The following is a 13,477-nucleotide window of genomic DNA, read 5'->3' on the forward strand; positions in this document are numbered from 1 at the left end:
GGCGGCGGCACCGCGGGAGCAAGTGACGGCGGCGCAAGCCAGGGCCTAGGCGCCTAGCAGCGGCGGCAGCAGCGGTCCGGTAGTCCGGCCACTTCTGACTCCGGCACACTTCCGTACAGATTGCAAGAAGATGGAAAAGAAAGGAAATGGAATGAAGGAAAGGGTAGGAGGTAATTTTTGAACTTTTCTGAATTTTTATAACAAATTTTAACAGTAGCTGTAGCTTGAAGCAGATTGTAGATTTGTAATGACCGAATGGATGATATTTTAACAGTAGCTTAAAGCGGATTTGTAACAAAATTTAACAGCAGCTTGAAGCCTTAAATTCAATGTGAATAAGCTTGCTAGACTCACATAAATTTATCATGAGGATTTCTCAGATTATGAACGTGACCATATAGTTGATAACCTAAAGCTATTCATTATCCATATGAGAAGAATTGAAGGCTTTAGAGCTTGTCATGATATTGCAAGCCTAGCTAAAAAGATGGTTGAACTTGAAAGCATGTTATGTTTCCCGCTGTTTATCGTCTCATTGAGTTGGCATTGCTACTTCCGGTAGCGACGACAACAGTTAAAAGAGCCTTCTCATCAATGAAAATCATCAAGACTGAGTTGCGCAGCAAGATGTCTGATGGCTGGCTTAATGACTTGATGGTGTGTTACATTGAGGGAGAGATCTTCAAAAGTATTGATCTTGGTAAAATTAAGAAAGATTTTCAGAATGAGGGTAGGGCACTGCCATTGCCTGTGTCTACATTTTTATTGTATTTGGTTATTGGTTTGTAGTGAGCATTGTTAGTATGTATTGACTCCTTTGATTCGCATAAAAACAATTCTAGTGAGACTTCGCCTCACCTTAATTTTTTTTCGTGGTCCGCCTCTGGATACAGTCTTGAACAGAAGAGACGCAAAAACTTCAAGGTTTCAACAACTCTTTCAAGTGCACAAACTACATTGTGAGTCTCATACATACTTTCATCAATGATAATAGTATGCAGATACTTACATTTAGATATTTTCCTGACAGTAGCTGTCAATATTATCATACTTATATCAATCATAATAGTACGCTCTCAGTCGCCACCACTTGACGCACTCTGGGCGCTCCCTTCGGATTTTATTTTTATTTTTTTGCACACGTTTCCAGCTTTTTAGATGGTTTTTCTTAGGATTTTTTTTGTTTTTCAGTTTTCCATTGGTCTTTCTTAACTTTTTAACAAAAAATTATGCGTGAAAAAACACGTTTTCTTTTTCTACTTCCGCGAGACACACGGCCATGCCTCTAGAAAACAGATAAAAAATGTGTTTTCTCTTTCTTTCTTTTTTCATGAGAGGCACAGTTTTGCTACTGCAAGAGATACGACCGTGCCTTTGGAAAAAGGACAAAATATGTTTTCTCTTTTTTTCCTTCCGTGGGAGTCACGGTTTTGCTTCAGCAAGAGGCACGGTTTTGCTTCGGCGAGAGGCACGGCCGTGTCACTCGGAAATGAAAAAAACGTGTTTTATCTTTTCCTTTTTTTCTTTCATGAGAGACACGATTTTGCTTCTGCGAGAGGCACGGCCATGTCTCTCGGAAACCAAAAAAAACATGATTTTCTCTTTTTCTTTTCCTTATGCTGGAGGCACAGTTTTACTTTCGCGAGAGGCATACTCGGAAACGGCTTTCGAAAAGGGAAAAAATGTGCTCTCGGTTATGTGTTTTCATCCAGCTTTTTTGTAAGGTTTTTTTCCTGAAGAAAATAGTTCATCAAAACCTTCAACACAGGGCCTAGTTTTGAAGATCTCGACGCAAGAAATCCAATGATGAAAATAGTTAGATATTTGATCGCACAGTTTAAGAGATAAAATATTTTTTTAAAACGAATCTAGAAAAAAACTCACAGGTTACAATAAGTGGCGCACATGACGCGTGCAACTTGTCACACCCTTAGGGTGGAAGTGATCTTTGGAAGGAGTGCTCCTCAAGTAGTGGGAATGTATCCGGTGCACCCGCACTTGTGGTGCTACCGGTGCACCGGATGCCATAGAATATATTTTTAAATCTGAAAAAAATTCTAGCATCTTAACACAACATCAGCGTATCATGTCACAAAATTTCGTATAAAATTTTGAAATATTTTTTGAGATACAAAAATGACAAATGTGATATGAGTGTGATAATGGGCCAAATCTAAAGCCCAAGTTATGTTATGTACTATTCACTGTTGAATTTGTTATTTTTGTTTTTTGAATTATGTTTTGAATTTTGACTTGAAATTTTGTGACAACCTACATTGATGTTGTGTGAGTATACTAATTTCTTTTTAGAATTTTTTAAACAATTTAAAAGCATAATGTGAGTTCAGTGCACCGGTAGCACCATAAGCTCCGGTACATCAGATATTTTCCCCTCAATTAGTGATTTTGGCCAAGGGGGCGAGCCTATGTCTCGCATACAGCGAAGACATATGGCTGCCGCTTGAAGCGAGCGGCAGAGGGGGTAGGCCCGGGGAAGGGGGGCCAAAAAGGCTGTTTTTTCTTTTAGAATTTTTTAAACAATTTAAAAGCATAATGTGAGTTCAGTGCACCGGTAGCACCATAAGCTCCGGTACATCAGATATTTTCCCCTCAATTAGTGATTTTGGAGGGGGGGGGGACCCTATGTCTCGCATACAGCGAAGACATATGGCTGCCGCTTGAAGCGAGCGGCAGATGGGCTAGCCCAGTGAATGGAGGCCAAAAGCGCTTGTTTTTTCAAAGTTTCTTTTTCATATTTTTTTTGTTTTCTTATTCTGATTTCTTTCTTAATTTTTATTATGTAAATGTTTTACATATTTTTCTAAAATAATGTTAATCATGCATTTGAAAATGTCAAATGTGTATATATAAAATGTTTCTGATGTATACACAAATGTAAAATGTGTATGGAATAAACTAAACATAAAAAATATAATTTTTCAAAAATGTTATTCATGTATTTGAAAAATGTTCATTTATATAAAAAAAATTGATGTATACAAAAAATATAGAATGCGTATGAGAAGTAGATTACATGCTTTTAAAAAATGTTAATCATGCATTACAAAAATGCTAAACATGCATACATAAAATGGTAAGATGTACAGAAAAATGTATCAGACATATAAGAAAAATGTAAGATGTGTACGAAAAAAAACATAGACACATATAGTTGAAAAAATATTATTCATATATTTGAGAAACTTTAAACATCTGTTAAAAATGTTTTAGATGTATACCAAAAAAGCATAATGTGTATAAAAACAATAGACATCAAAACATTTTTTTGAAAAAAGTTCATCATGTATTTAAACGGTAAACATGCAGTAATAAAAATTCATGACATATACGAAAAAATGTAGAATGAAAACCAAAAAAGAAAACGAAGAACCAATAAAAGCCGAAAAGGAAACAAAGAAGACCAATGAAAAAATAAAATCACAGAAACAAGTGCAAAAAATAGAAAGCAATGAAAACTGAGAAACAAACTGAGAAAACCAATGAAAACAAAGAAATAAACAAAGAAACTTGAAGAGAAAGAAAAGGAAAATCAATGAAAACCAAGAAAGAAACCAAAGAAAAACGAAGAAAAAATACAAAAATAAGTATAATGACAAAAAATAAAACCAAATAAAAAAACAAAAGGAAAAAAATAAACTCATCAGCGCACAGATTGACGAACAAACAACCAAGTAACACGCTATTCGGACGGCTCATATGCGGGCATGCTGCGGGGAAGCTTCAGCCGAGGGGCGCTATCATCTCGCTACAAGCGAGATATAGCTCCCGCAGCGCCCAGTGGACTACACATTGGTTTCCTAGTTCCTCGATCAATCAGTGTTCTTCACCTAAAGAAACAACACACTCGACTCGCGTTCGAATTGTTTTGGGACGGTAGTTGCCTAGTTGCTCAAGCCGTCACATATCCAAGATTTTCAAGATAGTTGCTTTTTCAAAATAAATGTACATTCTTTTAGCATTTATAATTGATACACTTCTAACTATTGTACAGAACAACTCATATTGAAGCTTTATAATTTCCTCGAGAGAACAGTTATATTTTTAAAAACACAGTACAAGCGCAGATTCTCACATACACGCAAATACACTCAACCTTATGAACACAGTACCAAGTCTAGAACTTGAACCGTGGTGAATGGGAGATTGAGGAGGAAGCATGCTGAGGATAAATGGACCGTATAGATTTCAGCTTACAAAAAGTGAGATTTTGTTCATATTTCATTCTTCACAACTAGATGGACGTTATACACAGTTAAACACTAGATGGACCATACAAGTACACGCAGGTAAATTGTTCATGATGATTAATCTAATAGTTCTTCAAAATACTACGAAACGCCAGAATCGTACTCACAACGCCAAAATACTACAAAATAAATCGTACTCACAAAGTACTATGTTTCATCTAAGGAAATGGAAAAAAAAAGAATAACTGTCTTATTGCTCTCAATGTTCGTACCATTGGCTTAGGTTGTAGTAGCACAAAATCAAGCAAGTAGAAAATTACAAAAGTTGCCACTCACAATTGAACAAAATTGAGCACAAAAAGGCCCCCTTCACTAGGCCTAGACACTACCCCAACTATCAGCTAGAATTAGTGATCCAACCCAAGAAGAGAACTCCATGTCATCGAACACCAGACGCAAGTCTACAACTGGCAACTTAACATCTCGCCAGAAGTTCACGACTGAGAAACAAAATCAGGTCCAGAAGCAGTAAAAAACGAGAAACACATATGCAATCGTACGCTGAAGCAGGTGCCCCTGTTCGGAACCATGCGCCTCCCTCGAGACCTGCTCGAACCGCTTTGCTCTCAACATTAGTAGATCTTTGGTTCACTCATTTCAGTGCAACAACGACCGGTTTCGGAACCGTGAAAGTATCTGGCCGGTTTTAGAACAGCGATACTATCCGCTACCCTGATCTTGTGGTTGGTTCTTTCCCAATGTCTCTTATTCCTGCACATCGTCAACGGCATATACCGTTTCGGTTTTCAGTCTATTCTTTCTTATGCTTGTGTAGATTGCCATCACCATTCGCTATACGAAAACATTAAAAACGAAGAGTTTCTACTACCGAAGTGTAAAATATGGAAAAATGAATTGGTGGAGTTTGTTGCTTGCTTTGAGGAAGATGGTTTGTTTATATAGAAAGTAAAAGCTGTATCTACGTACAAATGAAGTTTACGTTGGTGGCCCATTTATTTGTCGTAACTTTATTATCCACGTTGAATGACTTGGAACACATTTGGTTGCCTCAGGGCCGGCCCTGGGGGTATGGCGGAGGGGCAATGGCCCAGGGCCCAGGCTGGGAGGGGGCCCATGATTAGAATACATATCTTATACAACCCAGCAAAAAATACATAAGAAAAAACTATACAAGAGAAACGAAAGGACACAATAGTTATGGGCTAGACCCATAGCTAGGTGCCCTAGGTAGCGATCGCGAAGCGTCACGCCAGCCACACGGCCGCTCGCTTCGCTTGTGTGAAACAAATCAATCTAAGATCTGGTCCTGTGCCTTCGTCCCTCGTCGGTTCGTCTTCGTGACTTCATCCTCTCGTCGACCGCCGCTGGTTGTCGTCGCTGCGCGCGCTGCTCAGCCATCCGACGTCCGGCAAGACGGCAATACAGTACGTATCCATCCATGTATCATATTCCTGTTCCATCCCCCGATTCCATCCAAAGCTAAACTTCAGCAGTTTCTTTGATTCTTTAGTACGTATTCAACTATTCATCCCTGATCCATCCTAATTTTCTGTCATGCTGTGTACTCCCTCCGTTCCAAATTTGGACTAGACCAAATTTGGAACGGAGGGAATACATGTCTAGGTTTCAATCATCTGATGTATAGATTTCTAATTCTTTGTATTCTATTTTCTTCATTATTTTAGGACATTAGCCTGCCATCTTACCTAAGAAAAAGCATTTGCCAGGTGCTGAAAAAATAAGAAAAAGGAAAAAAAAGTGATCTAAAACATAGGGGCCCATATCGTTGAGTTCGCCTAGGGCCTCCCAAAACACAGGGCCGGCCCTGGGTTGCCTCCACGGTGCTCATTGAGTGGCACACGCTAATTTGCTTGTTTTGAAAAGGAAAAGTGGGCATGTTTATAGGATTGTAGTTGTTTACTTCAAAATACTCTGGATATTATTATTTTTTGCAGGGTAAATACTCTTGATGTTTAATTCTATTGGTAACACTTACATACACAGGGGATACACAAGGAGACCATGTGAATTTATATATTTTTTAAAGGAGGATAACCCTCGGCCTCTGCATCAGGACGATGCATGCAGCCATATATTATTAATAGTGCAAAATCCAGCAGCTGAACGCCATCGACTCGGAAATAAAGCGAAAAACAAACCCTGGGGCCTTATATCTTGCGACAGTACCTCGCCCAGATAGCCACTAATCCCTATGATACAAGACACGTCACAAACAAAAAATATACTCCTAGGTTGCGCCTTCAAGAAGGGATCGCCACACGTGCACCGATGATGGCGAGTCCACCACAAGATTGAACTCCGGATTCTCATCCCCAAAGCCAAGCTTCAATCCACTATGTTCAGCAAGGACACGACACAGGCGCGCGACGACATAGTCTGATCAGAGACTCGTCGTTGAAGCCGTCTGTACCATCCGTCCTTATCTGTCTACTGACACCTCGATAGCCGAAAACCTCTTGAGGAGACAACGGAAGACAAAGACGTCCCATACCGCCTACCTCCCGCTACTGTCGCACCACCTTGGATCTGACAGGAACTGGCTAAACATGACACCTCCATCAGAGCCACCGTGCATCACCTGCCAGTAGTAGGCATGACTTGACGTCTCCATATAAGACGCCATGCGTAGCATCGGCCGGTAGCACATCCACCGGTGGCTTCAACTGCCGTCGACAGGCACCGCCCGACAACTCCGAAAGAGGCACATGTATAACCTAACGAGCCGCATTGAACCCGGTCTGTTGATGGAAGGGACGCCCCATACCGCCACCAGCCTCAGAAGGCCCCACCTCGAGATCCAGACTCTGAATCGCCCACACAATCCCGAAGTCCGCCGCCGTTGATGAAAAGGGTCCGCCACCCCGATTATGGGCTCTACAAGGAGCACCCACCATCGCGCCAGCGGTTGTCGTTGCCCATACAACAACAACCGCCGCCGCGATCCCGCATCAAGCGCCGTCGACGCCGGAGGAAGCTCCGACCTCCACTCGCATCCTGCGACGTCCCTGGGTGCAGGATCCCAAGATCCGCCGCCACAAGAACCCACCATCTGGCCCGTCATCCCCGGCGGAGGGGACACCGCCACCGCCATGTTTGGATTCAGGCCGGAGTCGCCACCGCCTCTGCCAAGACCGGATCAAGGCCGGCCGCCACTGCCGCCACCAGCGGCCACGCACAAACACCTCCAGCAGGAGCCACCGCGCCGTCATGGATCGAGGAACAGGCCGCACCTCCACGGATCTGGCGCCCTGGCCGCCTTACAGCCCGAGAAGGAGGAGCGGCCTCCGCCGCTGCCGTCAAACGCACAAAAGAGAAACCGAATGCGGGTCTATGTAGAGGATCCAGAATCACAAGGTTTGGATTAGATCCGAACTCCAAAAGGCACCTGAGAACCAAAGTATTTTTCTCCTGAACAAAAAATGCCTTTCAACAATTACAGAAGTTCAAGGGGTCCCCACTCACAATTACACAGAACTAGCAAAAAAGGCCCTTCAACTAGATCTAGATATTACCCCAATTGGAGTATCAGCTATAAACACTATTGATCCAACCAAAGAAGAGAACTCTACCGTTAGCAGTTGCCTGACATCAGCCGCAAACCTACTTCAAAATGAGAAACACACACGCAATCCAAACTGAGAAACATCAGCCGCAACTGAGCATCTCCCCAGAGGTTCACGCGACGAGAAACAGAAGAAATTAGTCCAAAATGAGAAACACACATGCAATCCTACGCTGAAGTAAGTGCCATCCCTGTGCGGAACCATACACCTCCCTTAATAACACATGCTCGAATGGTTGTGTTCCCCACGGCAATAGATTATTCTGTCACTAATTTCTATGCAGCAACATGCTTGAGAACCACGAAAGTATCTGGCTGGTTTCAGAACTGAGAGTATATACTTCCCCATGTCTCTTATTCCTGCGCATTGTCTACAGCATACACCGTTTTGGTTTTCAGACTATTCTTTCATATGCTTGTGTGGATTTCCATCACCAATCACTATACCAAAATACTGAAAATGAGGAGTTTGTACTGCCGGGGTGTCAAATATGGATAAATGAGATGGTGGCTTTTGTTGTTTGCTTTGAGAAAGATGGGTTGTCGATATAGAAAGGGAAAGCACTATCTATTTGGTTGCACGAGGGCTCATTGAGCGGCACACCCTAGTTTGCCTGTTTTGATTAGGAAAAATAGGCATGTTTATAGGGTTGTAGAAGTTGTCTATTGGTAACACTTACATACACAGGGGATACAGAAGGAGACCATGTGAATTTATATGACCGACTAGAAGAGCATGGTAACCATTCAATGTTGTAATTGTGAGCTTCGGCTCACATGAATACTGCTAAATTATCCCGTGCTTCCTAAATACTCGACTGAATGTTGGTCCGTGGCCTTACGCGCAATTGTTACAAGTTTGAAGTTCCAAGTGTGTTTGATAATCCAAGAAGCATGCACTAACTTACATTACCCTCACTGGAGAAGAGTCATTTGTAGGCCAAGAAGCACATGTCTCCTCCATAAAGAGGAACCAAACACGAGTCCATCTAGAGAATCCAGAATCACATGGTTTGGATCAGATTCCAACTCCAAAAGGCGCCTGCAAACGAAAGTATTTTTCTTCTAAATGAACAATGGCTTTCAACAATTACAGAAGTTCAAGGAGTACCCACTCACAATTAAACAAAACTAGCAAAAAAAATGGTGCTTCAACTAGATCTAGACACTACCGCAACTGGAGTATTAGCTAGAAACATCATGGATCCAACCAAAGAGAACTACACAGTTAGCAGTTGTCAAACATCAGCCGCAAGCCAACTTCCAGCAACTTAGCATCTTCCAGAAGTCCATGAGATGAGAAAGAAAAGCATTTTCGAAAGCAGTCCAAAATGAGAAAATGAGCAGGTGGCAGGTGCCACCCGTGTGCGAAACCATACACCCCCCTTAACAGCTTCTCAAACGGCCTGTTTGAGAACCACGAACGTATCTGGCATGTTTCAGAACAGGCAAAGTATCCACTACCCTGGTATACAGACCTCGTGGTTGGTTTCCCCATGTCTCTTATTCCTGCGCACCGTCAATGGACATATACCCGTTTCGATTTTCAATCTATTCTTTCTTATGCTTTTGTGGATCGCCATCACCATTCGCTATACAAAAATACTAAAAATGAAGAGTTTGTACTGCTGAAATGTAAAATATGGATAAATGAGGTGGAGTTTGTTGTTTGCTTTGACCAAGATCGGTTGTCTATATAGTAAACGAAAGCACTATCTATGCAGTACAAATGAAGGTTGGTGGTCCATTTATGTGCCACAACTTTATTGTCCGTGTTGAATGACTTGGAACACATTTGGTTGCACGGGTGAATTTATATGACCGGCAAGGATAGCTGAGAATCCAATGTCGTAATGGTGAGCTCGATCGTGCTCACATGAACACTGCTAAAATGTACATATGTCCGGTGCTTCCTAAATACTCGAGTGAATGTTGGTCTCTGGCCTTATGCACAATCGTTGTCATTTTGAAGTTCCAAGGGTGTTTGATGGCCCAAGGAGGATGCATCATTTGTAGGGCAAGAAACGCATGTCTCCTCCACAGAAAGAAACCGAACGCGGGTCTATCTGTCAGCAGAATCCAGAATCGCAAGGTTTGGATCAGATCCCAACTCCAAAAGGCACCTGGGAACCAAAGTATATTTTTGATCAACAAGATTGCACGCCAAAGTATCAAACCAAAGACCTGAGCCAAAGCTATGCTTTGCTTTCTCCCTTGAGAATTGCCAAAGTTCCCAAGGCTACGCACATTCAGGTTATAAGAATCACAACCTCAATGGCAAGCTGCATACCGAAAACCTCATACCAGCACCAAGATGGCAATGGGAGGAGGATCACATTTGAACGGACACCGGGCGCCGAGGCTGTTCGGCAGGGAAAGGCCGGTCCATGCCGCCCTCGGTGGACGCGAAGGTGGCTAGCAAACTACTTACATTCTTGCAGAGATACGAGCCTAAGTTTTCTGATTTCTGAACTGATCATGCGTGTGTTGCGTTGCAGCCGCGGACATCATCCTGTGGAGGAGGCCGAAGGTGTCGGCGTCGATCCTCGGCGCGGCGACGGCGGCGTGGGGTCTGTTCGAGGTGGCGGAGTACCACTTCCTGACGCTGGCGTGCTACGCCGCCATGATCACCATGCTCACCTTCTTCATCTGGACCAACGCCTCCGCTTTCCTGAACCTGTACTGCACCAAACCCCATTTCTTCAGTCCCACGGTTTTGTTTCAGAATTAGCTTCAGGGCTGAATTGTGAACTGCACACAGGCCGGTTCCAAGGATCCCTGAGACAATCCTGTCGGAGAGGACGGCGAAGCAGGTGATCCTGGCCCTGCACAGGCGGCTCACCTGGTTCGTGCACCGGCTGTACGCCATCGCCTGCGGGGAGGACATCAAGAAGTTCATCATGGTAACCAACCCACCTCACAACAATCCTGATCTGATCTATGCCACAACTCTGAAGCCTGATAAACTCATACACACGCTACTGCAGACGGTGGTGTCTCTGTACATCGCGTCGGTCGTCGCGACCTGCTTCAGCTCCCTCACCCTGCTCTACCTCGGTAAGTATTCAGCAACCAACACTGCCGATTCTTGGCGCAATGGACCGAGTAGCTCATGATGTTTCCGTTGTAACAGTTGTGTTGTGCACGATGACGGTGCCGGCGCTGTACGAGCGGTACGAGCACGAGGTGGACCACCTGGTGGCTACGGGGGCGCGCGACGTCCGTACCCACTTCGCCAAGATGGACTCCGGCGTGCTCCGGAAGATCCCCAGAGGCAAAGGTGCCACCACCGCGCACGGCGCGGCGGCCAACAACGTGCACGGGTGGCATCGCTCGCACGTCAACTAAAAACCCAGCCAACAACATGTTACTGCAAATTAACCTGTAAAGTACTCCGGGCAGGATCGTTTCCTGTCGGAGAGAGCGAGCTGCAGACAGATGTAAATGTAAATGTAGGTTCAGAATAAGACCTGAACGGACCAAACTGAGTGCTGTGCAGCGTGCGAGCTGCAGATATGTATGTGAGCAGGTTCAGAATAAGGCCTGAATATAACAACAGGGGGCTTAGCTGCCATGGCCCATGGCAGCAGCAGCATCATCAGTGTAAAATCTTTGTAAGCGTGCGCTTTACGGTGGTGTGGTGTAAAAACTAAAAAGTACAGGCTCAGAATAAGACCTGAACGAACCCAGCTAACTACATGCTCATCAATCAGTACACGGTACAGAGACCGAGCCGCAGACAGATGTTCTATTTACTGGGTGGAACGAGATTCTCTGACTTAGATCGATCTACTGCCGAGGGAAGTAGTACGCGTTGCGCCGTCCGTTGGCGATCTGATGACTCGCTGTGAGGTGGGCTCTTTCCTTCTCTCTCGTTCACAGCCTGCGCTATCCTTCTCGCTCAGAAATAACGGCCCAGTCTGACTCTAGCGAGGGAAGCCAGGGAAAAAGGCGCGAGATGCCACAGAAAAAGGGCGCCAGCAGCAGCCAGGAGTACAAAACGGCGCCAAAGTTAATCGGAAGGTGATCCGGCGGCCGGCTGGGACTACTGCTCTGCTCGTCTCGTCAACTCAGTAAGTCCCCTTTCTCTGAAATCTAACACATGAGTGAAACTCTGAAATTGATTGAACTTTCACCATCAGATTACTACAGAAATTGATCAAATTTCCCTTTTTTAATTGATCGGAAGAAGCAATCTACAAGTTGATTGGAAGAGTTCCCCGGTGCCCAACGGGAACGGCTGCTCTCCTCGTCAATCTCAGTAAGTCTCCATAGTCCTTTCTCTGACATCTAACACGTGAATAAAACACTGAGTTTCACCATCAGATTACTTCAAATATCCCTTTTCTGATGGAAGAAGCAACCTCTTGAACTGTGATCAGGTATCCCTTTTCTGATGGAAGAAGCGGCCTGCTGAGCTCTAATTAGGCATCCCTTTTTCTGATGGAAGAAGCAACTGAGATGGAAGAGGAGGCTAATACAGTGCAGCATGATCCTAATTCCAATAAGTAATTTTCCTATCCAAACTATCGCTACTCTTTGCTTATTCTCCTATAGAAATCTTTTTTCAGTACTATTAGCCCCAACATTTTGTATGCACGTCCACAAGTCTAATGTTCATGTTGCTTTTACATTACAGAGTTGTATTGCCTAGTTTGGTACCTCATGTTGGCATGGAATTCAGAGATTCAAATGAGGCTTGGGCATTTTGGCTTACCTACAGTGGACAAAAAGGATTTGAGGTCAAAAAAAGGTACACAAACAAAAGGCCAACAGATGGCAAGGTCACATCATGTAGATTTGTTTGTGCAAATGAGGGTCATCGAACACAAGACTAGAGGGATTATTTAACAAAATGCCCTCGAGCTGAAACTAGAACCGATTGTCAAGTCTACATGAATTTTAAAATGGATCGAAAGAAGGAAAATCTGAAAGTGTCTGAGTTGGTTTTGGAACACAATCACACACTACACCTGCCAGAAACCTTACATCTAATGGTATCACAAAGGAAAATTTCAAAGTTGCAAGCATTTGAAATTGAAACGGAGGATGATGCAGGAATTGGGCCAAAAGCTGCACATGAATTGGCTAGTCGCCAAGTTGGTGGATCACTCAATCTTAGTTATACCCTCCGTGATCACAAGAACTATTTGCATACCAAGCGCCAACGAGAAATGGCATATGGTCAAGCAGGTAGCATGCTTAAATATTTTTAAGACAAAATTGCTGAAAACCCGTCATTCCAATATGCATTGCAAATGGATTGTGAAGAACAAATAGCAAACATATTTTGGGATGATGCAAAGATGATCATGGACTATGCACATTTTGGTGATGTTGTTAGTTTTGACACTACTTTTGGAACAAATAAGGAGAGCAGGCCCTTTGGTATGTTTGTCGGTTTCAACCATTTTAGAGAAACTGTAGTTTTTGGTGCTGCTCTCATGTATGATGAAACATTTGCATCCTTCAAGTGGTTGTTTGAGGCCTTTCTAATAGCTCATAAAGGAAAGGGGCCTAAAACATTCTATACAGATCAAGATGTTGCAATGGGAAAGGCAGTTGGGGAAGTGTTTACAGAAGCATGGCATGGATTATGCACCTTTCACATTATGCAAAATGCTGTCAAACATCTACGTGAAGAGAAGGATGAAGAGCTGAATGA

The 13,477-nt window shown here is 43.4% G+C and overlaps 1 protein-coding gene across 1 annotated transcript; it reads left to right on the forward strand.

Annotated features, from left to right (window-relative positions):
* The first annotated feature begins 10,062 nt into the window (after window positions 1-10,062).
* Window positions 10,063-11,468, forward strand: LOC125547738 (reticulon-like protein B9). The gene is made up of 5 exons (XM_048711529.1): window positions 10,063-10,223; window positions 10,311-10,491; window positions 10,574-10,715; window positions 10,800-10,869; window positions 10,946-11,468. Exons 1-5 carry the CDS (start codon window positions 10,127-10,129, stop codon window positions 11,158-11,160), a joined length of 705 nt encoding a protein of 234 aa, XP_048567486.1. The 5' UTR covers window positions 10,063-10,126; the 3' UTR covers window positions 11,161-11,468.
* The last annotated feature ends 2,009 nt before the right edge of the window (window positions 11,469-13,477 follow it).

This window comes from Triticum urartu, chromosome 3 (assembly GCF_003073215.2).
Source record: "Triticum urartu cultivar G1812 chromosome 3, Tu2.1, whole genome shotgun sequence".
NCBI lineage: Eukaryota > Viridiplantae > Streptophyta > Magnoliopsida > Poales > Poaceae > Triticum > Triticum urartu.